General features: G+C 51.1%; 8 protein-coding genes across 8 annotated transcripts; 1 reads left to right on the top strand and 7 right to left on the bottom strand.

Annotated features, from left to right (window-relative positions):
• Positions 1-103: 103 nt before the first annotated feature.
• P174DRAFT_383144 (putative pyruvate formate lyase activating enzyme) lies at positions 104-1,546 on the bottom strand. Its single transcript, XM_024823148.1, has 2 exons — positions 1,100-1,546; positions 104-1,036 (listed from the first exon to the last, which is right to left on the bottom strand). Exons 1-2 carry the CDS (start codon positions 1,493-1,495, stop codon positions 287-289), a joined length of 1,146 nt encoding a protein of 381 aa, XP_024687984.1. The 5' UTR covers positions 1,496-1,546; the 3' UTR covers positions 104-286.
• Positions 1,547-2,362: 816 nt separating this feature from the next.
• Positions 2,363-5,657, bottom strand: xlnR (putative C6 transcription factor). The gene is made up of 2 exons (XM_024830625.1): positions 4,898-5,657; positions 2,363-4,829 (listed from the first exon to the last, which is right to left on the bottom strand). The coding sequence occupies exons 1-2, from the start codon at positions 5,313-5,315 to the stop codon at positions 2,491-2,493; spliced, it is 2,757 nt and encodes a 918-aa protein (XP_024687983.1). The 5' UTR covers positions 5,316-5,657; the 3' UTR covers positions 2,363-2,490.
• A 2,214-nt stretch (positions 5,658-7,871) lies between these two features.
• On the bottom strand, positions 7,872-12,757 carry P174DRAFT_437836 (DNA-directed RNA polymerase). The gene is made up of 4 exons (XM_024826398.1): positions 11,600-12,757; positions 10,534-11,530; positions 8,276-10,483; positions 7,872-8,248 (listed from the first exon to the last, which is right to left on the bottom strand). Exons 1-4 carry the CDS (start codon positions 12,425-12,427, stop codon positions 8,226-8,228), a joined length of 4,056 nt encoding a protein of 1,351 aa, XP_024687982.1. The 5' UTR covers positions 12,428-12,757; the 3' UTR covers positions 7,872-8,225.
• A 438-nt stretch (positions 12,758-13,195) lies between these two features.
• On the bottom strand, positions 13,196-14,592 carry P174DRAFT_500889 (uncharacterized protein). The gene is made up of 3 exons (XM_024830998.1): positions 13,955-14,592; positions 13,623-13,885; positions 13,196-13,560 (listed from the first exon to the last, which is right to left on the bottom strand). Exons 1-3 carry the CDS (start codon positions 14,424-14,426, stop codon positions 13,339-13,341), a joined length of 957 nt encoding a protein of 318 aa, XP_024687981.1. The 5' UTR covers positions 14,427-14,592; the 3' UTR covers positions 13,196-13,338.
• A 349-nt stretch (positions 14,593-14,941) lies between these two features.
• P174DRAFT_427586 (sulfite reductase (NADPH) subunit beta) lies at positions 14,942-19,739 on the bottom strand (the record flags this gene model as incomplete). Its single annotated transcript, XM_024825446.1, has 5 exons — positions 14,942-14,974; positions 15,037-18,420; positions 18,471-19,415; positions 19,482-19,621; positions 19,709-19,739. 5 exons carry the CDS (start codon positions 19,737-19,739, stop codon positions 14,942-14,944), a joined length of 4,533 nt encoding a protein of 1,510 aa, XP_024687980.1.
• A 1,098-nt stretch (positions 19,740-20,837) lies between these two features.
• On the bottom strand, positions 20,838-22,276 carry P174DRAFT_437833 (inositol phosphorylceramide synthase regulatory subunit KEI1). The gene has a single exon (XM_024826397.1). The coding sequence runs from the start codon at positions 22,074-22,076 to the stop codon at positions 21,147-21,149; it is 930 nt and encodes a 309-aa protein (XP_024687979.1). The 5' UTR covers positions 22,077-22,276; the 3' UTR covers positions 20,838-21,146.
• Positions 22,277-23,323: 1,047 nt separating this feature from the next.
• On the bottom strand, positions 23,324-24,247 carry P174DRAFT_456855 (Rab family GTPase YPT6; the record flags this gene model as incomplete). Its single annotated transcript, XM_024829478.1, has 5 exons — positions 23,324-23,382; positions 23,444-23,843; positions 23,950-24,038; positions 24,112-24,137; positions 24,198-24,247. 5 exons carry the CDS (start codon positions 24,245-24,247, stop codon positions 23,324-23,326), a joined length of 624 nt encoding a protein of 207 aa, XP_024687978.1.
• Positions 24,248-24,675: 428 nt separating this feature from the next.
• Positions 24,676-25,942, top strand: P174DRAFT_437828 (H(+)-transporting V0 sector ATPase subunit c''). The gene is made up of 5 exons (XM_024826396.1): positions 24,676-24,859; positions 24,915-24,949; positions 25,009-25,100; positions 25,169-25,477; positions 25,547-25,942. The coding sequence occupies exons 1-5, from the start codon at positions 24,802-24,804 to the stop codon at positions 25,650-25,652; spliced, it is 600 nt and encodes a 199-aa protein (XP_024687977.1). The 5' UTR covers positions 24,676-24,801; the 3' UTR covers positions 25,653-25,942.
• Positions 25,943-26,019: the final 77 nt, after the last annotated feature.

The following is a 26,019-nucleotide window of genomic DNA, read 5'->3' as shown; positions in this document are numbered from 1 at the left end:
GACCGGTCGCTAATATAAGCAAAGTGACCACGGTCTAATATACATCTACACATACAAAAGTGAAATCGGCATTCCTCCAAGATTAAAGCCCCAAGGGTATAAAACAACCTAAAATGGCTTATTAGCCTGAAGATCTCCGTGTGACTGTCGCCCCTCCAGGATAATACCGGCTAAATGGTGCCCAACGGGCCAACACAAGGATAAAGCCGGACATGGGTCGGAGTTCCCGCGAACTGGCAGGCAATACACTGCAACAGTAACACCCTCGATTTACGCGTCCTGCAAGTCAGCGCACAGTCAAAGCGTCAGACGACGAAAGAAAGATCGTCTCATAGATGAAACCCCCGTGTTCATTGACCTCACAGAATCGCCATAAGCCAGCCGCTACTGCAGCATCCTTGACCGAACCCAGTTCTTCATCGCGAACAGCCCGGTTGATGTCGGCATAGCGGACCTCAGTCTTGTCTTCCTGACTTGCATCCTTTGTGGTCCGCTTCTTCTTGCCAACATGTGCGTCAGGGTGGTACTGTTCCATGATATGCACATAAAGATCCTTAGAGACGTTCTCCGCGAGCCAGCGCATGATCTCACGGCCCTCGTCTTCTTTCCCCGGCATGACCAGATGCCGTAGTAGTACCCCTTTCTTCGCGATGCCGTCGGAAGTAAAGGACAGGTCGCCGACCTGCCTGTGCATCTGCTTGATGCTCTCCTTGGCGGTTTCAGCGTAGTCATCTGCCTTGAGCAGCCGCTTAGACGTGCTGCTCTTCCATACCTTGAAATCAGGCAGGTATATGTCCACCAATCCGTCCATCAACTGGAGAGACTCAAGCGAGTCAAATGAAGACGTATTGTAGATGATGGGAATCTTCAGGCCCATGTCACGGGCCGCCAGGATCGATAGAGCCACCTGGGGTACCACGTGTTCTGGCGTGACGAGGTTGATATTATGCACATTTCCCACCTGTTGGAGTTTAATGTACCACTCCGCCAGTTCTTCAGGGGTCAAGTCGAAGCCGTTCCGCTGGTGCGCAATATCCTAGTTCGTGTAATGTCAGCGACAGCCTCAACGGTGTCTGTTTCAGTCCTCCCGAGAACGTACATGGTTCTGACAAAAGACACAGCGCAGATTGCACCCAGAAAAAAAGACAGACCCGCTTCCATGGTATCCCTGTATACATGGCTCTTCACCTCGGTGCGGCGCAATGACATTGACCTTGGCTGTTTCCGCGCCGATCAAGCACACCCCCGTCTCTTCGTATCGATTCACGCCACAACGGCGAGGGCACAGATTGCAGTTCTGGAGATGAGCGTAGGCGAGGGACCGTTTCTTTGCTGCGTCCACGGAAGAAATAAGTTGATAGCGTGGGATATATTCGTCTAGGAGAAATTGAGGTGGGATGCCGAGGAATCGTCTGGGTATAAGGGGTGACAAAGGCGAGCCCCAGCGGACTTGGCGAGGAGCGAAGGGTCGTAAGGTTCTGCTGAGGCTTGCCATGATGATATTTATATCAGATACTCCATTTCCGGACGTGCTGGTTGAGGATGCTTAATCTTAGCGAAAAGGTGGAAGAACAAAGCTTAGCGGAGCACAGGAGACAGTGCTTATCGATAACAACCAGTGGCGTCATAACGGCCTGAGGCCGCAACTGGAGTGCAGTAATCGAAGACAAAATGGCCATGGTTTGATATTACCGTTACGAGCTTCTATGCTTGTTATCCAAAGATATAAGATGGTCGTCATAACACCAGGGGTTACATTCTGATTTGAACTTGGTTTCCAAAATCCGCTGCGTTGAACAATAGATATGGCTCTGCGTATTCGTGTGTACAGGGTATGAAACAACTCAAAATCCTAAGTGTACAGGTATTGGTATCCCTCGACTAAAGATTGAAAGCAACAATAAGATGTGTGGGTACTAATCAGGGTAATAACCGTTGTATTTCATCGACAGTCCATAAACTCAAGGTGCTCATGCCCGTTCTCTGCGAATCACCACAGCCAACTGCCGGATCGTTCGATTGAAGAGAGAGGCGGATCCAAGAGATACCTGGCGATGAAGACAGACGGACAGAAATGGAGAAAGATACGGAGGAAATTGTAAAAAAAAAAAAAGGTAAACATCCAAGAGATATGGAGATTATGTTGGATAAGGAGATATTCCACCAGGTCCAGTCGCTTCCGTTTGAACTCCCAAACCCAGGCCCGTGGGCCATGTCCCCGATGATGATTCCCATGGTATCGCATCACGTCGTCACGTTTGACTGCTGAATATATAGACTTTCGAGAACGCCAAAAGAAGAAGAACGAGCGCCGAAACACGAGCTCAATCTCAGAGCGCAAGACCACTGCCGTCACCGGTCCAGCGGTAGAGAGCGAGCACTTCCCGTCTACGTTGCTGCTGTTCGCCAAAGTCCTCGGGTAGGCGCCCGCGAACCTGCGCGAGAGCCGAGCGCATGACTTTGCGGAAGGTTCTCTATAGCAGAATGGCATTAGTATTCGAGGTCCAATCCAGAAGAAATTCCACTGCCGAAGCCTACCTGATATTCGGTATTGAGCGTCACGACGCAAGCTTCATGCGCCCGAACTATAGTCTCACACGCCCGGACCACACTTGGACTTGCGTCACCTTGTAATTTGTCGGCAGTCAACAGCAGCAAGAAGCTGCCCTGCAAAAGATAGATTCCGAAGAAGAACGGCATGAAGCTGAGATCCGGGTCATACTCCAGAATTTCTGCAGCGGCCTCCGCGGCGCCGACCGCATGGCCCATTGCTGCAACAAATGATTCGGAAGAAATCCAGAGATCGTTGTCATCAAGCAGATTGATCGGATCCCATTTACCTGCCAAGAGAATATGAAGAACATGCATGATATGTGTTCCATAGGCGACCACCATCTTGGTGTGCACGATTGACTCGTTCACGCGTGATTCAACTGTGCTGCTCGACCGGCCCGAAGGACTCACATGGTTCAGATGAGACCCTTCCATAGCAGCCTCAGTCTCTGCCGCGCCCAGAGCGAGACTGCTAGTGTATCGCGTCTCGAATTCCTTGAGGCTCTGTGCATACACATCTAGTTGGCGCGCAATCTCGAGGACCTGCGCCTCGCACTCGGCACTGTTCCGAAAGGCAAGACCAAACCGTGGATGATTCCTCGCCTGCTGCAGGTCGACAATCTCTCCGAGTATCGTCATCAACGGGAGGAAGTACCCAAACATGCTATGGCCTGTACACTCGACTGGAGGCCCTGCCTGGCGATAAGTGGCGAATTCGCCGGCCTGCCACAGGTCATCATTCATCGGTTGCAAGAGTCCCTCGCATTCCTTGTCTAGCAAGGTCAGAGGACGGTTGTAACAAAGCGCCAAATGACGGTCCGTCGCGTAAAGTATCCACCAAAGACGTCGGCGTTCTTCTCGTTCCTCTTCGGTAATGTTGATGACGGTGCTTCCAGGGCCGTGGCCCATGGACGTGATGAGAGGCGGAGGATGCCGCTTTGAAAGATCGGCGTCTGGGTCCCCGTCTCGCTCAGCATCGGGCCGTTGGTGAGGAGTGTTTGGTGGCAACTCGCGGCCAAGCTTCAACTCCCGCGCGAGAGACCACGCCGCTGTCCACCAACGCATACTGGCTGCCTTGTATTCGCTTGCAGAGATGACTGTCGCCAAATGGACGTAGGTGGCCACGTCGTCCACGGCTCCGGTCGCGCTACTTTGAGCACCCAGCTGATCCATCGAGACACCGAAGCCACCTAGAGCGACACCGTTGATGACCATGTTTGCAGCATAGTTGGGCGACGTTTCCCCGGGCGCAGGGCCGTGGATCAGCGGCCTGAGTAAACCGATAGTCAATTCGAGTAGCTTCTGGCAGACTCTGCCTCGCGCTGATGGAGGCGATGTGAGGAACGGGGCGTCGCTTGTCTGAGCTGCAACCCAGAGCATACTGGCCAGGAGGCCAGGTGTGCAGACTCTCGGTTTTGTCGGATGAAGGAAGGATTGCTTTCGGAAAATGTACCCAACCACATACGGCGACTGGGGGGATAGGTGAGACGAGGAAGAGCTAGTGAAGTAGACGTCAAGGAGATCGCAGGCGAGTGACTGGGGAATAATAGACGCAATGTGAGGCAAGACAGGATGCAAAACGGGGTATCTCAATGTCGTAGAAAACGAGGCCATGCTGAACGAAGGAAAATTCGCAGGAGATGGAGAAGGAAGAGGTAACCAGCCGGGCGACTGAGCTGGCGGAGAGAGCCCGAGGAACGAATTTGGTGGATTTTCTGTAGAACTACCGAGGCGGAAGTGGCTGATCGAGGTCGAGTTCGGCTCTTGTGGATTCATGAGCGAATATGCACTGTCATTGTACCCGCCGTTGTATCTGTGATGGGGCAGGATGGAGGACGGGGAGCGAGGGTTCGTATGCGAGTTATGTAGCATATGCAGTGATTGGAGTTCTGGTACAGGCATCGAGGGTCGGCTCGAGTCGTTCAACCCGTTGTAACCATTCAGAGGTAAGCCTTCCAGGCCACCGCCCATGGACGGCTGAGAATGGGGTGGCAGATGTTGAGAATTCTGCATACCGACCATGCCTGATGTCTCAGAGTGCTGTGCCGAGCCATTCAGATTCCGAGGCGCGTCAAATGCCGAGTCATATCTTCCATTGAGCGCCGGTCGCCTATCCGGAGAAGTGTGTCCTCCAACCATTGCTGCATCTTCCTTGCCTGAGTTGCCATCCGGCTGTCCAGGAGTTGTGGACGCCGCGGCCGCCGCGGCGAGGTCCTTCTTTGAAGCCTTTCCACGCTTCTTCCGTTCTCGCGCGTATTCGCAGGTCAACCCGAACTCTACTCATTACTGTCAGTATGGCGCGCGATCTGCAGTACAAGTTTTGGGTAGCTGTTGGGAACTCTACCGATACAATGAGCGCACGGGTTCTGCCCGTCGCATTTGGTGCGTAGCTGATTGCATTGGTCACAAGCGCGACTGATTCTCCGTCGAACAGGTGCCGAGGCCGAGTTTTTCCTGATTGTCGAACGAGCCTCGACGAGGGGATCTCGTTGTGAAGGATTCTTGAAGCTGGGGAGGGAATGATTGTTGTGGTGATTGCCATTATCGATTTGATACTGATCCTTAGGCTTGCCCATAGAGTCTGTAGCCTCGCCGCCGCCTGCAGCTTCTCGCGACATTTGCAGCTGCTCGAGCGCATACTGCGAACCCTCTGCCAGGGTGTCGAGCCCGGAAGTTTGTGATTGCGCCATTCGATTCGAAGAAAGACTGGAAGAAAAAGGAGAATAGGAATGAGGAAAATGCTGAAGTGAGGTGGTTGACATCCTCACGGGTGAAGCAGAGTAGCCGGCCTCTCTGTAGACATAGAGACGGAGAGAGGACCGCAGCAAAAACCTGGAGATGTGGAGAAATTCAAGGGCCCGAACGGCCCCAGAAGTCGATGTCGGAAAACGAAAATAGCGTGTTGAGAGCAATCGGATCGGCAGGATTACCACTTGATAAACTGAGCAGCAGCGCTGACCGTTGCAAAACAATCGCGCGGGGTGAGATGAAGAGGGGAAGAAGGTACCGAATCAGCAAAGTCAAGAGTTCAATGCCGAAAGACCACCAGTCCGTGATGTGAGAATAGAAGAATAATAGCTAAGGCAGTGAGAGAGGAGAGTCGGCTCGGAGGAGAAATAGTAGATAATAATTAATTTAACGGACGGAGAAGAAACGAATCAAGACACAGAAAGCAGCTAACCAACGAGATCCCAGTTAGTCCAGTGCCAGTCAGACAGGCAAAGGAAGGATCAGCTCTATAGCGCTTCCTGGAGGAAGAAGAAAGGCACTAAGAACCATGAGGGCAAAAAGCAAAGATGGAGAAAAACGAGCAAGAAAGAGTAAGAAGTGAAAGGAAGGGAAGAAAGGCTGAAATTTGAATAATAATAATAATAATAATAATAATAATTATAATTATAATAATTGAATGAATGGGGGAGGGGAGAGACAGACTACCATAGACTAAGACTAGAGGGAGCCCCAGGCTGGGAAGTTCCGGGGATGTAGACGAATCGAGTATGGAACCACCATCAACCAAGGGAAATAATAAATGCCTTTGCCTGGGTCGAGTTTTAGCGAGGAGAACTAGAACTGGAACGGGCCACAGCTCGTGCTGGTCGGCAGTGGGGAAAGACGAACGTGCAATCTTGGTTAGGTACGTAGTACTTACTGGCCTTATTATTAGCCAGTCAGCGAGGGGAATTCTGAAGTGAAGGATGATGAGGAGAGTTTCATGTGGGAAAAGACAAGTTCTTAGACTCGATGAGGAGTGGATTTGATGCAGCTGTGTAGGGACCCTTAGTATCGACATTAATTCCAGGGTAAAAATTCCACACCGGCCAGAAGGGAAAAAAGGCGGGGAAACCGAGAGTGAGGGTACTTAGTACTACTTAGCCTACTTCGGAGACGGAGTAAGGTACTCTGTAGTCATCGGCCTGCTCAGTCTTTTCCATGGTCATGTTCCCTTCGGACGGGTCTCCGGATCGTCAGAACAATCACTGCAGTACCAGTACCAGCACCAGTATTCAGAGATTTATTCAAAATAAAGAGATGGTACCGGGGGTGGCATGGTTATTTACTGGACCGATGAGTAGAAGCCGTCGAAGGAATAATATCTCACCCTTACCAGGGGTATGATTCTGAGCATACTAATATCTACACCACTGATCGCTGGCAAACACGATGATACGAGACCTCAAATTCACAAAAATCACAAGCTCCTACTCCAAACTTCGCTTAGAAGAAGGAGAAACTTAATCGACGATGATCACAGAAAAGCATAAAGTACGTAGACTAGATAATTGATACTATGACGGATGGTCTCCATTCCCCAAACTTAGCCCTAGATGTCAAACAAAAACAGTAGCGAAGCCCAACGATGTCAGAACGACGCATCGACCATCTCTAACCTCTGTACCTTGCCTTACTCCATACCTCCCTATAGGTAGGTACTTACAAATTCTCCAGGTGCCTGAAATGCGTTCCAGCCAATCCTCTTCTCCCCGTTGCAGACTGCATGCATTACCCGTGGAGTTTCTGCTGTAGGGTGTAAGCACCCCAGGTCAGGAGACATCCATAGATATTCTCTCCCCTGTTCTGATGCACAAATCAAATGGACAACCAAAGCAAAGAGGACGATCTGTCCTCATGATGAGAAGGAGTTGAGACCTTTCGTAGTTGCCACTGTCGCATTTATTCTAGTTTCATTTCATTTTGTTTTTGTTTTTGTTTTCTCATTGACTCCGGGGTCCTTCCCATTAGTCCGAGCCAGACCCTGGACGACAACCATGATGGACTAGGTATGCATACCCCCGACGCACTACTTGTACAAATGCCGGACTGCACGTCGCCACTGCACAGTCCTTAATTGGCCAGAGTCTTCCGTGCAGGATAGCAGGATACGGAATCCATCCAATCCAGGATCATTTCTGATCAAATCAAACTACCGTAGTCCCTACTGCATACCTGTGTGCCTTTTCGATGAGGGTAATTGTTGAAGCGTTCTCAAAATGCCGAAGCCTGCAGCCACACTGTTACCTCATGCGTACTCAGCTCTGGTGTCTCCTTCGCTAAATCTGGCGATACGCGGAAGTAAACAATATCCTGCATAACCTAACCATCGAGTCATGGACTTTTTGCTCTTTTGCCCTGGGTATACCGATACCCCAGGCCGAACTCAAAATCCTCCCTGGTGGCGTTCGTATTCTGCCTAAATGACCCCGGTCCGGCCAAGTCTGGGACACGACATCCCATCACAGCCATTTCCATATTGAGACAGTACGTATATACCATTGTCACCTTCTGTCTTTAGTGTGCTTTCAGAAGAGGGAAGAGAGGATAACGATGACAAATGCATATTGATATATACAAGCAATAGCTTTCCAGGTCATGTTATACTGTACATTTTCCCCATCATAATGCGGGCATCCATGAGATAATATACAATGAATAAGATGAAAAGGGGGAGAGGTGCACGCCACAAATAAATGTACATCGGGATATCACAATCGAATGATAATCAGCTCTCAGCATATGCAGGGGAACAGAATGAGCAAACGCCGTCAATAAGCGCAAAGAGATCTGCCCTCCCCATTGCTCTTTTTGCTTGTCTTGCTTTTAGTTTCATGAAAGCAAACGCCACCCAAACGCCAGCCCAATGCGTAAAACTCCTGGCAAGTCACCAACACAGACGTCTATGAAAAGAAATACTGGCTGTCTCGAATCCGAGTTAGATCCCAGGCACCCTTGGCGGGAACGTCGCGGAACCGCAGGGGTAGCCAGAGCCACACATGCTGCCGCGCCGCCTTTTTCTTCTTCTTCCCTGCACCGTCTTCTGCCAACACTTCATCCTCCAGCTCGGCCCCGGTGGCTTTGTCAGCCTCGCCGGCCCTCGGTTCCAGGTCCTGAAAGTCCGAAAACAAACTCTCGATCGCAGGATCCGACGTGTCGATCCCTAGTCCCGGCGTCTTCCGCTCCGCTGCGGCCAAATCCTCCGGAATATGTCCCACGGCTGATTCACCGAGCGAGCTCGCAATCGCCAGATCTTTATCGGTTCCACCAAGCTGTTCGAAGACGCTACCAGCCGTGACCATGGCGCGACCCTGCGCTTGCAACTCTGGGTCATCCGACTTCAAGAGCTGCTGCCTCCTGTACTCGTCCAGAAGCTCCTGGATTTTTCCCGATTTCTTCTTCTCGCCTTTTCGGAAGGCACGAATCGCACGTCCGATCTTCGTGCTCGCGTCAACCTTCGCAAGGAACAGGTTCTGCCCATACCGAACCTGAAACTCAGAAGCGAGTCTCCTGATGATATCGTCCGAGTGCATACGAACAAAGGCTTCCCGAAGGATCTGGTTCATGGAGTCGACATCACACGCGTGCGTCCAGAACGAATCGTGGACCGCAGAAAAGGTCAAGCCGGCTTGGTTGCAGGCGTTTGCAGACATGATCATGTGAGTGGCATCAAGAGAGTGGATGAAATTTGGCGGAAAAGCCTGTAACTGTTTCCGCTTCGAAACCACGTCTTCCGAATTAGTATCGACGATACTGAGATCCTGAAGAGTTGTGGTGATACGCCGAGCCTTTCGCACGCGGTACGGCTGGACCACAGGCAGTCCAAGAGGCGTGGTCCAGATAACTGTAGACCTAAATCTCTCAGACGGATCCTTGAGCTTCGCTGCGGATCCACCTGAAGACGAAGGCGTCAAAGCCTCCTTCGCAATTTGCTCAATCTGCTCGGGGGACAGTGACGTTGTGATGCGACTCGCGCAGTCTCCAAGCCAGTGCTGGATTTCATGCGCCCCATTGAACATCGTACCCAAAGCTTCGAAGATTTTGCGGGCAATGTACAAAGAACCATTCTTTTTATCGTCGTAGGACAGGTCGGGGTAATGGTCGATAAGTTGCTTGCGGACCTGCCTCATGGCTCCCATGAAAGTGACGCCGTACACATTGGTCATGACTGTCTGCTTTACAATCTTTCTTGTAATTCTTCCGTCAAGGATCTTAGCGATAGGGTGACCCTGGGCCGCCTCCCGCGCAACTTCTTGTTTGACGAACTCGGCAACACCGGTGTAGACGTCGGACGGGCGATCGGATGGTTCGAGATTGACCTGCTGGGCACCGACGCTATCACCTCCAAGTGCCGCATAATGCTGCAATCCATTGCACGAACCATCCTGGTGGATAGGCAAGCGGGACGGGTACTGGGTCGGATCCGGATGGCGAAGGGCATTTCTTAATTCACAACAGGCAGCTAAACATTGCCAGGGATCTTCCGCCTTGAGCCACCAGCGTCTGCCGTGAAGACCCTTGTCCGCCGAGTCAAGCACATCGTCCAAGTGATCCATGGTAAATTGTTCACGCTCAGACATGCTAGCCTTGTCAAAACCCGAAAGATTCGCGATCTGAATCTTTAACCACCTCAAACCACTGGCTCCCAATGGCTTCGCCTCGCTAAACAGCAGAAGACCTCTGGAGTTGTCTGCACCCATTTGATTAAGATACGGGGGAAGTGGGTAAGCACGACCGCGGAAGTCCATGTTATGCGGAAGGTAGAAGGTGACATTCCTGTACGCACGAGCGAGTTCCATTTGAAAATTCTGGAAACACCGCATCGAGTGCAATCCAGATCTCCTGTTTTCAACTTCGCGTACCAGAGTATCCCATTCCTTTTCAGCGTGATACCCCGCTTCGGGAGCTGGCTTGGGCGGAAGTGGTAGGTCGGGTTCTAGAGGAGCAAGGTTTGCGACCGCCTCTCCAGAATTCCATGCTTCGAGCATAACATTGAGGACGTCGCGATTGATGGTCCACCCTGTGCTGCCAAGATTATCCAAACCCCGGCGAATGTCCTCAAGGCCGTTGTTTACCAAGGCAGTCTTGATGTACGTGGGTTGGAGACTTTCACCGGGTGTCGTCCGCACAATATCGGATTGATACAACAAGAAACCCCCTGCTTCATGCCCTTCCAGGGTCGGGGCTTGCAGACCATGGGCAAATGCCGACCGAGAAGATCGGCAGTCGGTTCTTTGGCGATAATCTGGACGATTGCTGGATGAAGGTGGAGGTAGCCCGTACGCCTTCCCCAGGTGATCTGATAAGCATGCTGGAAGGCGGGTTGCATCGTGACCGTTTTCTTCTTGGTTTCGGGGTCTTCCATAGTCACCGGTGCCTTACCGACCTCGAATAGCAGACTCATCAATACCGCGCCGATCTTTGCAGTCACTCGTGGCGACCACATGATCGTCGCATCCTCTTGCTGCATCTTCTGAACGAGCGCATGCCATTTGGCACGACCGTCCTTCTTCTTGCGCCCCGCGAGGAGTTCCTTCAGTGCCTTGAGTCGCCGAGAGTCTGCGCCTGCTTCATTTTTGAGGGCAGCCTCCGCTATCAATTCATCCTGAAGATCTTTACCAATCGTCGAAACAACTGCAGAAACCTTCAAACCCTTTTCCATCCCACCGCGGCTGAAAGTAGACATGACAGCCAGAATGGTGAGCGCTGCCAAAGTGTCTGTATCCAGACATCGCAAGTACACGCCATATTCGCAGCGCTCTTTCTGCTCAAGAGTGCGAATGGGATTTGCCTCCGCTTCAGCAACAAGCTCAAGTTCCTCCTTGATCCTAGCAACGAGGCTAGAGTGCCACTCGGTCATAATGGACCCTAATTTCTTCCCACCAGCGGTGGCATCAAGGCCCAATTTCTGTCTGTTATCAAACTCCTGACGCCAACGATCCATAGCAGACCGTATCGAGTCAGCTTCCAGTTGACGCTGTTTGAGTTCATCAAAAGCCTGCTTCTGTTCGGGGTCGGTGGGCGCCGAGGAACTAGATTCGCTCAGAAAGAGGGAGAGAGATTGTTTGAGGGAGGAAAGCCCGAGACCCTTTTGCTCAACCGGTCTAACTTCCGCCAAGTTATCCATCTGCGAGCTGACGGCGACAGCGGGTGTGGGTTCAGATCCAATACTGCCGATGGCAACGCGTTGAAGGTCAGATGAGCAGATCTAAAGTAACCCGAAGAATCAGTAACTAAAACTGAAGGGAAGCACCGTAAGTAGATGTAAAGTACGAACCTCTGAGAGTTCTCCGAGCTCCAATTCCGAGAGAACAGGGACTGCCAGCACTTCCTCCTCGATATTATCCTTCTTGGCGAATTGCCAATATCTTCGCACTGCTCTGTCTCGCTTCGAGCCATGAAGCATGCGAAGTGCCATCCGTATCATAATTGCATATGTTGTTGCGTCCGGTTTCACGCCCCCGTTTGGCATATCAAGCTCAAACCACCTCTGCATCGGCAGTACCATATTATGCTGCCTTGTAACAATCATGTGTGATACCATCTTTTCCAAATAGCGATTGTGAATAGCCAGGTACTCCGATGAACCGACAGGGTAATGTTGTCCCAATCGATTAATGAGCGTAGCAGCCCGATCAAAGCGTCCAACCTTGAGAGACACATCCAAATTGGCCAGCATTTCATCCTCATCGCCGCCGATCCCTCTCACCTTCCGCAATACTTTGGGTTTCGTTTGTAATGACTCGCCCACGATGATCAGGGACGAAGGATCGAGTTCTTTAGCAGGCAGCGAAGGGAACAGCTGAGACCACTGCTGTGATGGGTCATAGAAGTTCTCTGGCGCATAAAGTGAGTCGTCGAACGATGCATAGGATCCTTGGTCGACGGCAGACTGATCGGCGGCAGTGGCAAGAGTCCGATTGGACTGAAACGAAGGTCGACGAGATTGTTCTTGTGGAGTGGTCACGGATGGACTTGCCAGCAATGCCGGTTTGCTGGAGTTGGCATGGGATCGCAGCGCTGCCACTGAAGGCAGTAGACGGCGTCCGTTCGACTGTCGCAATAGGCCGATGGCATTTTTCTGGCGAGCGACTCGGGACAACATGATGCACGAACACCGCTAAACGAACAGACAGACAGATAAAGAATGAATTATAAGGCAGTAAATCAAAAGATAGAAGGGAATCGGAATAGAGTATAGGATTAATGGCAAGTAAAGCGCGGATTCATTGGAGACGGAGAAGGCGGCCTGAGAAACGAAAAAATCAGACCAGATGGGAGAAAAGCGACTCTGCCAGGCGGACTGGGACAATCCGAACTGACAAGCCGTCCGGCAGCTCTTCTCGGATAAAATGGAAGAACGACAGGAAGAGGAATTGAATTAATTATGGGATGAGGGAAGGAGGATGAAAATCTGCAAAGAAGCAGAACAAACTGTCGGCCGCCTCCAGGAACACGGGAGCCCGGAGAGAAGAAAAATACCGGCTATTCCTAATCAGTTGGAGCGATGGGCGATAAGGCACGTGAGCTGCTACTTGGGTGGTAATTTTTTAGAGCTTCGTGATTGGGCGGATTAAGGTGGCAAAGATACTATGGAGCCTATCAAGGGGAGCATCGATAAAAAGATGATCTATAGGAAGCCACAATGGTTATTGTTTCGTTAGGGTTCTTTTGATCTCTTACGAATAATGTCGGCTCGTTTGTGGTTGCGACGGGAGCAATTGAATATTTCCTGTTTTTTTCATGTAGTTATCCTCAGCGAAAGTGCATGAGAAAGGAAGTGATTGAGGAGTGTCATACGCCTGGCGATTAATACCGCAGGTAGGTACTAGGTGTCTAGCCTTAGTGAGCTCGAAATACCACTTGTTGAATGGTCGAGTTATCCGAATTAGAAGATTAGGACGTAGAATAGCGGTAGCCACTCTATGATCCATAATGGCCAGGTTCTACAAATGGAATATTTATACATCGTGGCAATCGTACATTAATTCATCCCTTCAAGTGCAATATCGACGCTCACCCTTGCGCATTGACTCCGACAGAGCCAGCATGTTCCTTTTGCCTCTTCCGGTTCTGCTTCATCGCCCATCCCGTCATCTCTGGTCGAGCTGGGTCGATACGTGGTGCGCTCATCCTGTCCAGATAGTCTTCGCTATCAATGGCCGCCTCAAGCTGCGGAACATTCTCCAGGTCCTGCTGGATCATGTAGCTCTCGTACGTCTGCCATGCTTCCTCGGTCTGGTTGAGAATAAGTTAGCACATCTGGGATTCTCCCGGTATACAACAGTCGAAAGACCAACCTCTGCATCCACCCATTCATACGTAGTCCACTTCTCATCTTGCATCTTCTTAAGCAGTTCCAGGTTGCCCGCAACCATGACCGCTTCCGCATCCTCAGCCGCCTTGATCTTCACGTCAATCGCGCGAGCCTCAGTCTGCTCCTCCTCGCCCTCTTTCCGGGCCTTACCCCTCCCCTTCGCAGGGATCTCATCCAAGGCATCTATATGATGAAGCTGAGGGTGCAACTGCACGACAGCAGAAACAGGAGACAGGTGCAAATTCTCTGCAAATACCACGTCAGCAATTCCTCTTCATTGCAAGACACAGGAATAAGCAAAGGGGGACCACCCACGTCCACGGAACGCCGCAAGCATGTACACCGGGTCCCCATCCTCAGGACCCTTAATCCGCCCTCCAAGCGTCTGCACCCGCATAATATCAGACCCCTCCTTGCTATCCATCCCGCCCATTTCCACATCCACGTTCCCCTCCATCTTCACCTTCCCGCCGCCCGCAGCAGCCCCCGAGCTGAACCCGCCAGCCAAGCCGTGGGAGCCTCCATCCCGGGCGCTGCGGGACCTTCTCATGGCATCGCCATATCGCTGTCCCTTACTGACATCGTAGTTCACTCGTGTCTGGATCGGCACATCAACCTCCACGAGACCGGTGTTCGGCTTCAATCGGAACGCAGTCGGTTTCTGTTCGTGGCCCTCGTCGTAGGGATGTTCGGCGGATCGGTCTAAGTACTGGAGAACGAATCTGGAGATCTCGGAGTCTGTAAGGTACACATCGTAGGATGCGATGACGGGATCTGAGTCGTCCATGAGGGGTAAATTTGGCGGGTCAAATTTTCAAAGGGATTGATGCCTGGGCGCCCCGGTCACTGCGGAAATAAAGGACGATGTGTCCAGAAGTTCAACCAGACTAGAGGAGAAAAGAATGTTTGAACGGCTTCTCGGATGGCTCGAATTCCTGATCTGCAGCTTTCTACATTTGGAGAAGCTTGCAAAAGTGACTGCAGGATAAGCGGCAGAAATTAATTTTTGGTTGTACACCGCCTACTGTATGAAGCGTTGGCCTCACCTATCCAAGAGAGACAATAGATATGACCTTTGAAGGCCAGTTACGAAAGGGACTCCTGATTCATTAGTTCTTTACGCCAAGCGACGCAATTAAAGATGTATTTTGATCTAAAATGCAATGCAAAGGACAATGACAGGTTTATCTGGAGGCATGACGAGCATATCTCGGAGCGGGACATTTATCATCAAAGGTAAAATCAAAACAGTACGCGTCCTGTTATCCAACAAGGAGATTAAGCGTAACTTTTCATCATCATTCACTCTTCGTCCTCTTCATCCTCTTCAGCAACCTTTAGATGAGGTTAGTAACTGCTCAGAAGCCTTAAGAATAGTGAGTGATAGGTCAACATACCCCTTCGTGGAAGTTGGTGCCATCCGTGGTCTTCTTGATGACGCCAGCCCGGATACACCAGTCTCCGAAGCGCTCCGGAGTCTCACCGTCGGTGTTGCGCTCAAGTGCGTACCGCTTGAGCAGAACCTTCATGATCTCAAGGATCTCATCCTCCTTGATAGACTGGCGGTACAGCTTGTTAAGACGCTGTCCGTGGTAACCACCGCCCAGGTACATGTTGTAGGCACCGTAGGCCTTGCCGACAAAGGCGACCTCGGCGAGCCAGGGCCTGGCGCAACCGTTCGGGCAACCGGTCATACGCATAACAATGCTGTCACGGGCCAAGCCAACTTCTTCAAGGGTCGACTCCAGCTTAGAGATCAGCACAGGAAGGTAGCGCTCAGACTCCGCCATGGCCAGGCCACACGTGGGGAACGCGACACAGGCAGAGGAAGACAGACGCAGACCGCTGAAGGAGGTGTTGTCGAGCTTGTGCTTGGCCATGATTTCCTTGACAGCAGGCAAGTCCTCATCCTTGATGTTGGAGAGGATCAGATGCTGGTTACCTGTAAGACGGAACTCTCCCTTGTCGAGCTTGGCCAATTCACGTAAGCCCGAACGCATGGTGAACTCAGCTGTGTCCTCGATACGACCGTTCTCGATGAAAAAGGTGAAGTGGTTCAAGCCAGTCTCATCCTTCTGCCAGCCAAAGGTGTCGACATTGGAAGCGAACTTGAACGGGCGGGGCTCGGCAAAACGCAACCCATCGGGAAGGAGAGCCTCCACCTTGCCCTTGAAGGTCTCAACACCCATGTCGTCAATGGTGTACTTGAGACGAGCGTGCTTACGGTTCTTGCGGTCACCGAAGTCCCGCTGAACGAGCATGATCTTCTCACAGACAATGTGAGCCTGATCAGCTGGTACGTAACCAAACATACGACCGGTCTGAGGGTAAGTCTTCTTGTTGTTGTGAGTTGCACCCATACCACCACCGGCGAGGATATTGAAGCCCTCAAGGTGTCCGTCAGCACCCTTGATGGCGATCAGACCAATATCGTGCGCATAGACATCAGTATCGTTGTGAGGAGGGATGGCGATGGTGATCTTGAACTTTCGAGGAAGGTATGTGGGACCGTACAAGGGCTCGTGGTCCTGAACGGCATCTCCTGCCACTTGGACCTTGTTGTCGTCATCATCCTTCAGCCAAATCTCGTGATAGGCGGTGGTGGAAGGAAGCAGGTGGTCGCTAATCTTCTTAGCGACTGCGTGGGTTTCGCGGTGAAAGTAGGAGAGCTCGGGCAGAGAACTGCACATGACGTTACGGTTGACATCACCGCAAGCAGCAATGGTTGTCATGAGGGCCTTGTTGATAGCACGCATGGCGGAACGAAGGTTGCGCTTGATGACACCGTGGAACTGGAAGGTTTGTCTTGTGGTGAGCTTCATGGTCTCGTTGCCGTATGCGCTGCTGATGTCGTCCATCTGAATCCATTGCAAAGGAGTAGCAACACCACCAGGAAGCCGGCAACGGATCATGAAACTGTAGGCTGGCTCAAGACCCTGAGCCTTGCGCTCATCACGGACATCACGATCGTCTTGCATGTAGGTGCCGTGGAACTTGGTCAACTGTTGGTCACTAGCGGAAATGGCACCAGTGGTCTCATCCAACAAGCCCTCAGCAATGGTACCGCGCAAGTAGTTAGACTGGATCTTGATGTCTTCGTTGGTCAGGGGCGCGGGCTCCTCTGGAAGACCTTCAACTTTGTCGACACCGAGAGCTTGCCAAAGACGAGGCTCCCACTCAGAGTAGCCGGTTTGGTAAGCGTCTGGGTCCTGGTCATCACCGAGACCAATATCAGTGAGCTTGCGGCCTCCGAGGAAAGCGATACGCGCGTCGAGATCCTTGGCAGGCTTGTTGTAGTAGATTTTATCCTCCTTGCGAGGCCAGTAGTGGCTGTCACCAAGACCAAAGACAGAGTAGTTGATAGTGGAGAGATCCAAATCACCAGAGTTCTTGATGACTTCCCAGAGGCTGCGACCGTTCTGAGGGAATTCACCCTGGCCAGCAGTACTGGTAATGAAAACCACATTCTCCTCGGTCGCAAGATCCTCAGCCGGGTAATCATCCATGGCCATGACCATGGTCTTCAGTCCTCTAGCACGACCCCGGTTTCCGAGACGCTTGGCGAGGGTTTGAGCGTTGCCGCCATCAGAAGCAAAGAGGACTGTCAAAGGCGCTCCAAAAAGACCCTCAAGCAGCTGCTCATACGAATCCTTGGCCTTACGCTTCTGTAGGGCGCGGACTTCAGTGCCGTATGATTCGGAGAGAACAGCAGAGAACTTGGGCTTCCGGTTCATGAGCTGGGTGAGTTGGTTGTCTCTGCGAAGGAACTCCTCGAGCTCCCGTCTGAGACGGTCGGAGTCGAGAGCGAACTTGGGTTCGCCTTTCGCCTCATTCTCGGGGTTCCAGCGGTACAAAGGCCAGTACCCAAGGTCAATGGCCTTTTTCGTTTCTTGAAGAACAGTGAGAGCGGAGTCGTTTTCCTGGTTGTAGGGCAGATAGGCGACAACGACCGAAGGACCCTTGAATTGCTCGGCCTCGGCCATTGCCTGGAGAACCTGCGTGTAGGAGCCATAAACGGCAACAGAGGCGACGTAAGCATTGCCAAAGTTCATGGCGTACAATCCGATATCCTTCTTCCTGCGAGTCGGATCGGCGGCAGCACGCTCCGAGTAAGGTTGGGAGTCAATAATAAGCATGTTGACATTCTCTCCGGAGGCGAGAACATGGTGTACACCAGAGTTGCCGAGATCGTAAGCCCACGCGTCGGAACCGATGAGCCATTGGGACTCTTCAAAAAAGAGCTTCCTCGACTCAAGGAGCTTTTTGGCTAGCTGAGACTCGTCCTTGGAGAGAGTGTCAATCACTTCAGAAGCCAGCTTGTTCGCCTTTGAAGCGTCCTTGACATTCAGCGCCCAATTAGACAACGAGGATTTGGAGGAATCGGAGATGAAGTCAGCGGACTTTGAAGCTTCTTCGACCTCGCGGACGAAGCGCTGACGGCGCTCCTTCCTGGCGATCAGCGAACCGAATCCATATTCAGGGCTCGCGGCGATAGTGAAAGAAACGCCGGCATCCTGAGAGCCCAACTGATTGGCAATGTGAAGACGCTCAGCAAATAGTTGGTTCAGGATCTTCAGGTAGGCGTTCTCAACGTGAGGCTGCTCCAAGGAGGGCTCAGCGGCGGGAACCTTGGCGCTGCCGATCTCGAGGTTCTGAATAGGGGAGGAAGAGTTCAAGTTATGGACGATACCGCGCAGTGCCTGAACTGCAGTAGAAGGCTCGACATATCCAAGTCTGTACCCAACAATTTGAGGGGTCGGTCTGCCAGCAGAGGGGTCAAGCTGGACAATAGATCCATGAATGAGGGACCCCACTTGGTAGTCTTGCGAACCTGCTCGAGAACGGCAATCTTCTCGACAGAGCTCGGAATGGAATTCACAATCTGGCCTCCGATCCAGGGACGGTAAAGACGAGCAGTGATGAGTCCGATGTTCTCTAGCTCACTGTTGGCTTCCGCCTTTGCGAGAACATCAACGAATACTCCGGTAGAGCCAAAGATGAAGACGGCCGACTTGGCATCCGAGGGTCCAGTGTATTCAATCGCGCGGTAGGTGCGTCCAGTGCTCTGGGACAGAATCCTCCAGATCTGGGCGGTCCACTCGAAGATGTCGGCAGCGCTGACTGGACGGACGGAAGCGGCAGCATCAACGGTTGTGGCGGCAGAGCTGGTGGCATGGCTGTCCGTGCTGCTATCTCTCCGTGACGATCCGACGGATGAGTTATCAACACTGACGCTTGAAGGAGTCTGGGCTGGCGGCGCGAGGGTGGAAGCAATGCCACCTTGCGCAGCGGAGCTCTCCGCAACTTCCTCAGACACGGTGGCTACACGACCGGAGTCGGCATATAGTGTCTGTGCTCCAGACTGGGACGCAGTGCTTCTGCCCAGGTTGAGCAGAGACCTAATAACGTCCACATTTTCCGCTTCAATGGCATCCTCGTTTGCGGAGTTGGCAGGATCAAAGAAATGAATGACACCCTTTCCGGATCTGTGTGCTAGAGCATGGGCGGTAATGGCAATATCCTGTGCCTCATGGATTGTCTCGGAATGCAAGAAGGTGAAGCCACACTGGCGTATCGAGCTGATGACGGAGTAATCTGGGAATGGGGAGGGCTCCAGGGCGACATGGATGACAATGGGAGAGTTCGCTAAGCGGTATAGGTGAGGAACGGACGAGAGCAGGACAGAAGAGCCGGTGACGACGGAAACTGCGTCGCCTGCCTGCAGTGGATGGAAGGCAGAAAGTAGAGGGTCTTCATTAGAGCGTACCGCTACCACCTGTCCACAGTGTCAATCATAATTCTGCAAAATCTCCATGACTAGGCATGTTGCGAGTTCACTCACCTCGGGTGCAGATCTAGGGAGGATGCTACGAGCATTGCTCGCCTTCAGAGCCTTGAGGGGCTTTGAGAACAGAGAATCTGTCTGCAAAGATGGCTGAACAGAGAGGATAGTGTCGCTGACAAGGTAGGCAACTCGTGCAGCTTTTTTGAATAATTAGCTATTGATCGTAGGGAGAACGTTCCATTTGGAACATGACAATCAGCATGCATTGGAAAAGAAGAACTAACCTGCTTCCGCAGCAGATGAAATGGATGCCATATCTGGTAGATGTGCACTGCGCTCTTCACTGCGCAGAAGGTGGGATGAACTATATGTGCAGAAATGTAGATATCACCGCATAGGGCGACTCCCACTCAATGCAACCTTGACAGAAGAACAAACAGAATATGCGGAAGGAAAGAAAGGCACTCAAATGAGATTTAAGTAAAAACTCTCCTACTTCTTCACAATTATCTCCCAAAAAAAAAGCAGACAACGGGAAAAAAGGCACTGAGTACACCGTCCTCTCCGCCATCGGGGGTTGGATCATCAGCCTTCTGATTGGGCTACGATCACGACATCGATGCAAACACTCATCCGGCCCAGGAGCAAACTTGCCGTTTCGGTGGAAGTGCGGGGTCCCGTGACTGTCAGCTCGAGCACGTCAGTTTTTCTTCCTCACGTTTTGACGTCTTGGCGACGGTGTTTGAATCGGTCACCGAGCTAATGATCTGACGAGAAGGACAGTCAACAAGTATCGGGATTCTGTTATTTTTGAAGCAGAGCTACTGTCCGTCGTTGTCATATATCTAGTTTAGACTAGAGTAAAATGAATGTCTAATAGTGGAATTCTCTTAAGTAACAGACTGAAACGCTGAGATTCTTATGGATGATTAACTGTCGCGCCTTGCTTATTCTGCACAGTTCGCCGCTACCAAGGTGCCTCAGGCCAGTCTCTCGGGCGAGAGCTTGGTGTCATATCAATAAATCAGGAATCAACTACTAAGGTAGTGACTGGATGACCTCTCTCATGGATGCCATCACTTTCAAAACAGATTGGCTGCTTGGTCAGCTGCTGCGAAGTTATATGCAATAAGTTTGAAGACGGAAACTGTCTCAATTGATGATGATGAATTTCTCAAGACGCCCATATTAAATGCTAAACCCATATCGTTATGAAATATACAGGGCCTATACTCCCGAGCCATCCACAGCCGAGGGAACAGGCGTCCACCAGAGTAGATCCATGATCCCCTCTACTTTCTGATTCCACGTGTCAGCACCAATTACATCCGCATGCCATATCCGAGAAAACCTGACCCGAACGCCTCTTCCATTGAAGACATCATCAAAAGCGAAGGGGAAAAGACATGAATCATCAAGCAGTCACCCTAGAGCCCAAGTCCCCACCCAACCATGTTATGTAGATCATTTCGGCATATAAAATAAGTAACAGGAACAAATAACGTCACAACGACTTTGAGCCAAGGGTAACAAGGGATTATCAACAGTGGCGAGCCTTGTCGGACTGATTCTATACAAGGACAAGAGCGCAACGAGGGCCGGCCACGACCCCTAGCAATTAGGCAGGACGTGGGGTGGCAGGACCAGATGACATCACGTGTCACTATGTGAACAAAGTGTGCCGGCTGCTAGGCAGCGATATATGCTGGTAACCGAAGCGAATCACCGGCCGTCAGTCCAGTCATGCATCTTCAGATTCTCCGGGATCGGTTGCTGCAGTGCGGCGGCCTGAACTGTGGCTTGCGAGGGCTGTGGAGGCCCGGTGCCCGACCGGCGCCTTCTTTCTCGTTCCAAAGGACCAGGAAGCTCCTGACCGCGAGCACGAAACTTGCGACCCATGCTGTCCAACCAGGCACCGTCCTCGTCTTCGCCCAGCCAGTAACTGCGACCAAGGCCAATCATAAGGCGGCCAAGCTTGCCCTGCCAGCCTTGACCATCAGGACTATATGGCGAGAACGGCTCCCGGTCGATATCAGCAACACTAGCAACGCTAGCAACGGAGGTATTGCGGCTGTGCGTGGGAAGCTGTGTGTGGCGGGGGATTGCGATGTAGAGACGTAATGTCTGGCGGGCAAAGGCGAGCATGACGAACACGAAGTAAATGCGGATAATCCATAGCAAGCAGATGAACATAATGCTTTGGAAACTCTCGGGCTGGGTGACGGCGTTGGTGAGGCCGTCCGGGCTTCGTGCGGAGTTTCCATTGGTGGACGAGGAGCCGTATTTGGGGTTGGTGAAGCCGGCGGTTTGGGAGATTGTGTCGCTGCCCGGTCCCTTTGCGGTCCCGTTATCGTAGTGCTGTGAGATAACGAGGAACCATGTCACACCGAACGCAGCTGTGTATGCGGCATTGATGACTGTGTCGAAGAGGTAGAGCCAAGCGAGGGCGAGGCACTGCAGGGGCGACTGCTTCCGAATATGCGGGAAAAGATATGCTGTAAGACCGAGCGCAATAAGCGAATAGAGGTACATAGAGAGCTGGACTGGCGACAGATGGTAGCCGGTCAATAAGGCGAGCAGGCCATAGAGACCGCTGATCTTGTTCAGCAGCAGGGAAAGTGTGATTAAAGAAGCGCCTGTCTCCAGGCTCATCACATAAAGAAATGTCTATTGGAGTCATTGTTAATTAGCATTTGCACACTTGACAGATCAGTCAAAAGACGAATGCAAGAGTGTTGCAGTTCCTTCGTTTTGAGGTCATGCGATGAAAATTGACGTACCTCTGGCCGCGGCACGCGGAGGAAACGGGTTGAAAACCCCATGATGGATGCCGCCGATGAGGTCGGTGAGGGAAACCGCTCGTGGCTCAAGGACGGCAGAAAGAGGAAAGGGAATGGAATGACAGAAGAAGATGATGGTAGAACGACAAGTCGGGATCGGATGAAGAGAATGAAAGATGGCAGACGAGGCTGGTGCTGGGTTGTTGGAATGCCCAACCTAAGCGGCTGTTGCACAGGGGCGGGCTTGGTTTTCCGGGCGATCCGCCCGCTGATCGCTACCTTTTCGTATTCGTTTACCAGAGGCTAAGACTACTCAAGAAGACCGTAATGCGAATAATAGTGAGCCCTGATTGAATGGCAATGATGACAACGACATTATTATCTTATTCTCATAATCCTAAGTCTTTCTCGACATTACGATGTGGTAGATAGAATTAACTCTTCCATTTTCTTGCAACCAGTGTGTTACATTATTTCCAATCTCAACTCCGGATGCATCTATGGTCATTTTCAGCGGTAGACTACTCTGTAGTTCAGTAAGAAACATCAGGCAACCTCTATGGCTTGGCATCTGCCACAAAAAGGGTAAACACCAAGTCACATTTAGAGCTATTTTGTGGTATTGAGTAGGACGGCTGTAGTGCATCTGAGAGCGAATGTTTCTGCCTGCCCGACTAGATGGCCAGAGACTGGATTCAATTGTACTTGAATGTATGAGGCTTGGAAATATCAGCCTCCTTTTGTCAATTGACGAGGTCAATGCACATCGGCACACACAAAAGGGGTGGATAATCTTCCAATAATGCCGACGCAACAGAAATCCTTGACGATGAGTCCATGGGGCAATGATACGCTCATATGATGTGCATGTAGAACACCATTCTCTGCCTTGTAGCAACCCGGCGATGACCACTTTGAGACCAACACACTGGAGAGGCGCAAAATTGAAAAGACTTCAATCTAAAAACGCTGTTCAACCTGAAACATGGAATGGAGAAGGCAATGTACATGTTAAGAATGGTAAAATATTATGGACAATCTCAATTATCGTCATTGAGATCAAATCATCAAAGGAGCGAGTAGCAATTATAGACAGGTAATCAAAAGGTTGATATAAAACTAGCACGCGCATCCATCGTTGCTTGTCGTCTCTCTGGGGTTGATGTTGACGTCGATCACTGTACGAAGAGGAGTCAGTCTCAGAAGCAGCAAGCCAACAGTTGCGGAAAATCAACGCACTTTGCGATTCTCTGTTTGCTTCACCCTCCATTCCGGGAAGGGCTTGGGCTATCCTCCTGAAAAGTTGCTTCACATTGTGGCCAACCTTGGCGCTAGTCTCGATGAACATCAGTCCGTTCTTCTTTGCCTCCTCTTCGCCTTGAGCTGTAGTCACTTCCCGCTTATCATTCAAATCGGTCTTGTTGCCTACTAGCACGATGATCACATCGTTGCCCCGCTCACCACGAACGTCATCAATCCACTTCCGGGTATTTTGGAATGACTTGGCGTTTGAGATATCATAGACGACAACTGCGACGCTCGAGTCTCGAATGTAGGAAGGAATCAGAGATCGGAATCGCTCTTGACCGGCCGTATCCCAGAGCTGGAGTCGGACTGTTCTATCCTCCAGATACATCGTCTAATGCGCGAGGACAGGTTAGCTAACCCGCATATTCGGTGATGGGCAACCGTAAAAGTATTCGTGAACCCCGACGCAAAATGTCAGTGAGCGTGGTGAAATCTACCTTGGACAGAAAGTCGATTCCGATAGTCGCCTGGTATGTGTTGTCGAACGAATCATACATAAATCTGGTAATCAGAGACGTCTTCCCCACTGCAAAATATGTCAGAAGCCACCCTTATCGTGTCTTAACCCCGTGTGATCGCTCCCGGAAGGTTGTGCGTACCGCTCTGCTCTCCTAAAAATACCAGCCTATCGATCTGTTAGCGATTGGGGTCAGAGGACAATACGCTTCCGCGCCGAAAAACACACTTGAATTTCTTCAAGGGGTTCGAATATGACCCAACCCCGGAGGAAGCCATGGTGAGTTGTGTGAGTGAGGAGCGGTGACAAGAGAATAAGGGGTAGTAGAGGTAGCCGCGGGTTCAGTCTTTATACTTCAGCGGGGATGGAAGAGATCGAGAAGAAGGACGCTAGGCTAGGGATATGAGAGTATAAAATCAAAAAGCTTTTCCGTTTTAACACCGATGTGGTCGCGGCCAGATCAGCCGTGCGAGTCGTTCAGATGGTCGCCTGGAGAGGAGCTTGATCCATGGGTCAGTCTGGGGTACGTGAATAGCTGGTCTAAGGTATCTGGCTAAGAGCCTGCCTAAGACAGACCGGCTTTAGTCTCTGCTTTGACAGGCTAGAGCCAGTACGGTGAACTACGAGCTCCGCCGACCGACGGATTAAACTCGGGCCGAACCACCATCTCAGCCGACTGACCTACCTGTTTGGTGTTTCAGCAAGACGAACTGGCGCCAAACAGAGCTCCAACGTTATCGCTTACCAACTATCTGCAGCTCTATTTGAGACCCCTGCAGCTTGATATTCTTATTTCGAGTTTACAGGCTGCGCGAAAGGGTTGAAGATCGCCATGGTCCTCTATTATGGAGCTGGGGCTGCAACCGTGTCACTCCTCGTGATAGGAGGGTGTAAGTACACCATGAATCTCGCGCAATGTCTGGATGTACTAACACGATTATCCAGACATGCTATTTCATGGTGATGGTGAACAGTTCAATGTATGAATTGATACCTTCGTTTCCCCTCCGCATGACCTGGTCTCGTTGACATCTCTTAGGTTGGCCACTTCCTCGAGTCCGTTTCACCATACGCCTGGGCAAATATTGGTATTGCTTTGTGCATAGGGTTGTCTGTTGTCGGAGCAGCATGGTACGAGCCGCTATACAACTTCGGTTTTGGTAGCATTGATCCTGTCAGTTACTGACCTACGTCATCAGGGGTATCTTCTTAACGGGCTCATCCATTGTCGGCGGAGGTGTCAAAGCACCACGGATTCGGACAAAGAATCTGATCTCTATCATTTTCTGTGAAGTCGTCGCTATCTACGGAGTTATTATGGCTATCGTGTTTTCATCGAAACTCAACCTTGTCGAGGGCGACGAGATCTTTTCCGGCAGCAATTATTACACGGGTTATGCACTCTTCTGGGGAGGTATCACAGTGGGCGCATGCAATCTGATCTGTGGTATCTCTGTTGGCATCAACGGAAGTGGTGCAGCTCTGGCCGATGCGGCTGACCCGAGCTTGTTCGTTCCCATTCCCCTCAGGTCCCACCTTCGGAAGCATGGCTAATAATGTAATGTCTTTATGAACAGATTCGTCAAGATCCTCGTCATCGAGATTTTCAGCTCTGTCCTCGGTCTCTTCGGTCTTATTATCGGCCTTCTGGTTGGTGGAAAAGCGACAGACTTCGGGGCTTAAGTTCGGCTTCCAACAACAGTCTTCTTCGACAGAAGACTTCTCGTGAAACGAAGCTGGATTCATTCGGACCGGATTCACTCGTACCAATTTTCCCTTTCTTAAATTTCTTGTTTCGTCCTTTATCTGTCTGTTATATAAAGCATTAAGGCGTCTGGATTTGGGTTGACTGTAGAGCTTCTCCGGTATGTAGAGAGCTGCATTGATGATTTAGCTGTTCGCTGTGGTGATGATGTCCGCTATGATGTACAGTAAGAGTTGTCCAGGATTGATGGCAAATTCAGATATCTGAGGCAGTATTGTTTCCTTTCTGGCGCTTTGTGAATATGCGCAATTAATGGAGGATTCCTTATCATTCATTTGTTTGTAC

The sequence above is a fragment of the Aspergillus novofumigatus genome (genome assembly GCF_002847465.1).
Source record: "Aspergillus novofumigatus IBT 16806 chromosome Unknown P174scaffold_1, whole genome shotgun sequence".
Lineage (NCBI taxonomy): Eukaryota > Fungi > Ascomycota > Eurotiomycetes > Eurotiales > Aspergillaceae > Aspergillus > Aspergillus novofumigatus.
Note: the sequence above shows the minus strand (reverse complement) of the source record. Positions and strands in the feature narration are given on the sequence as shown.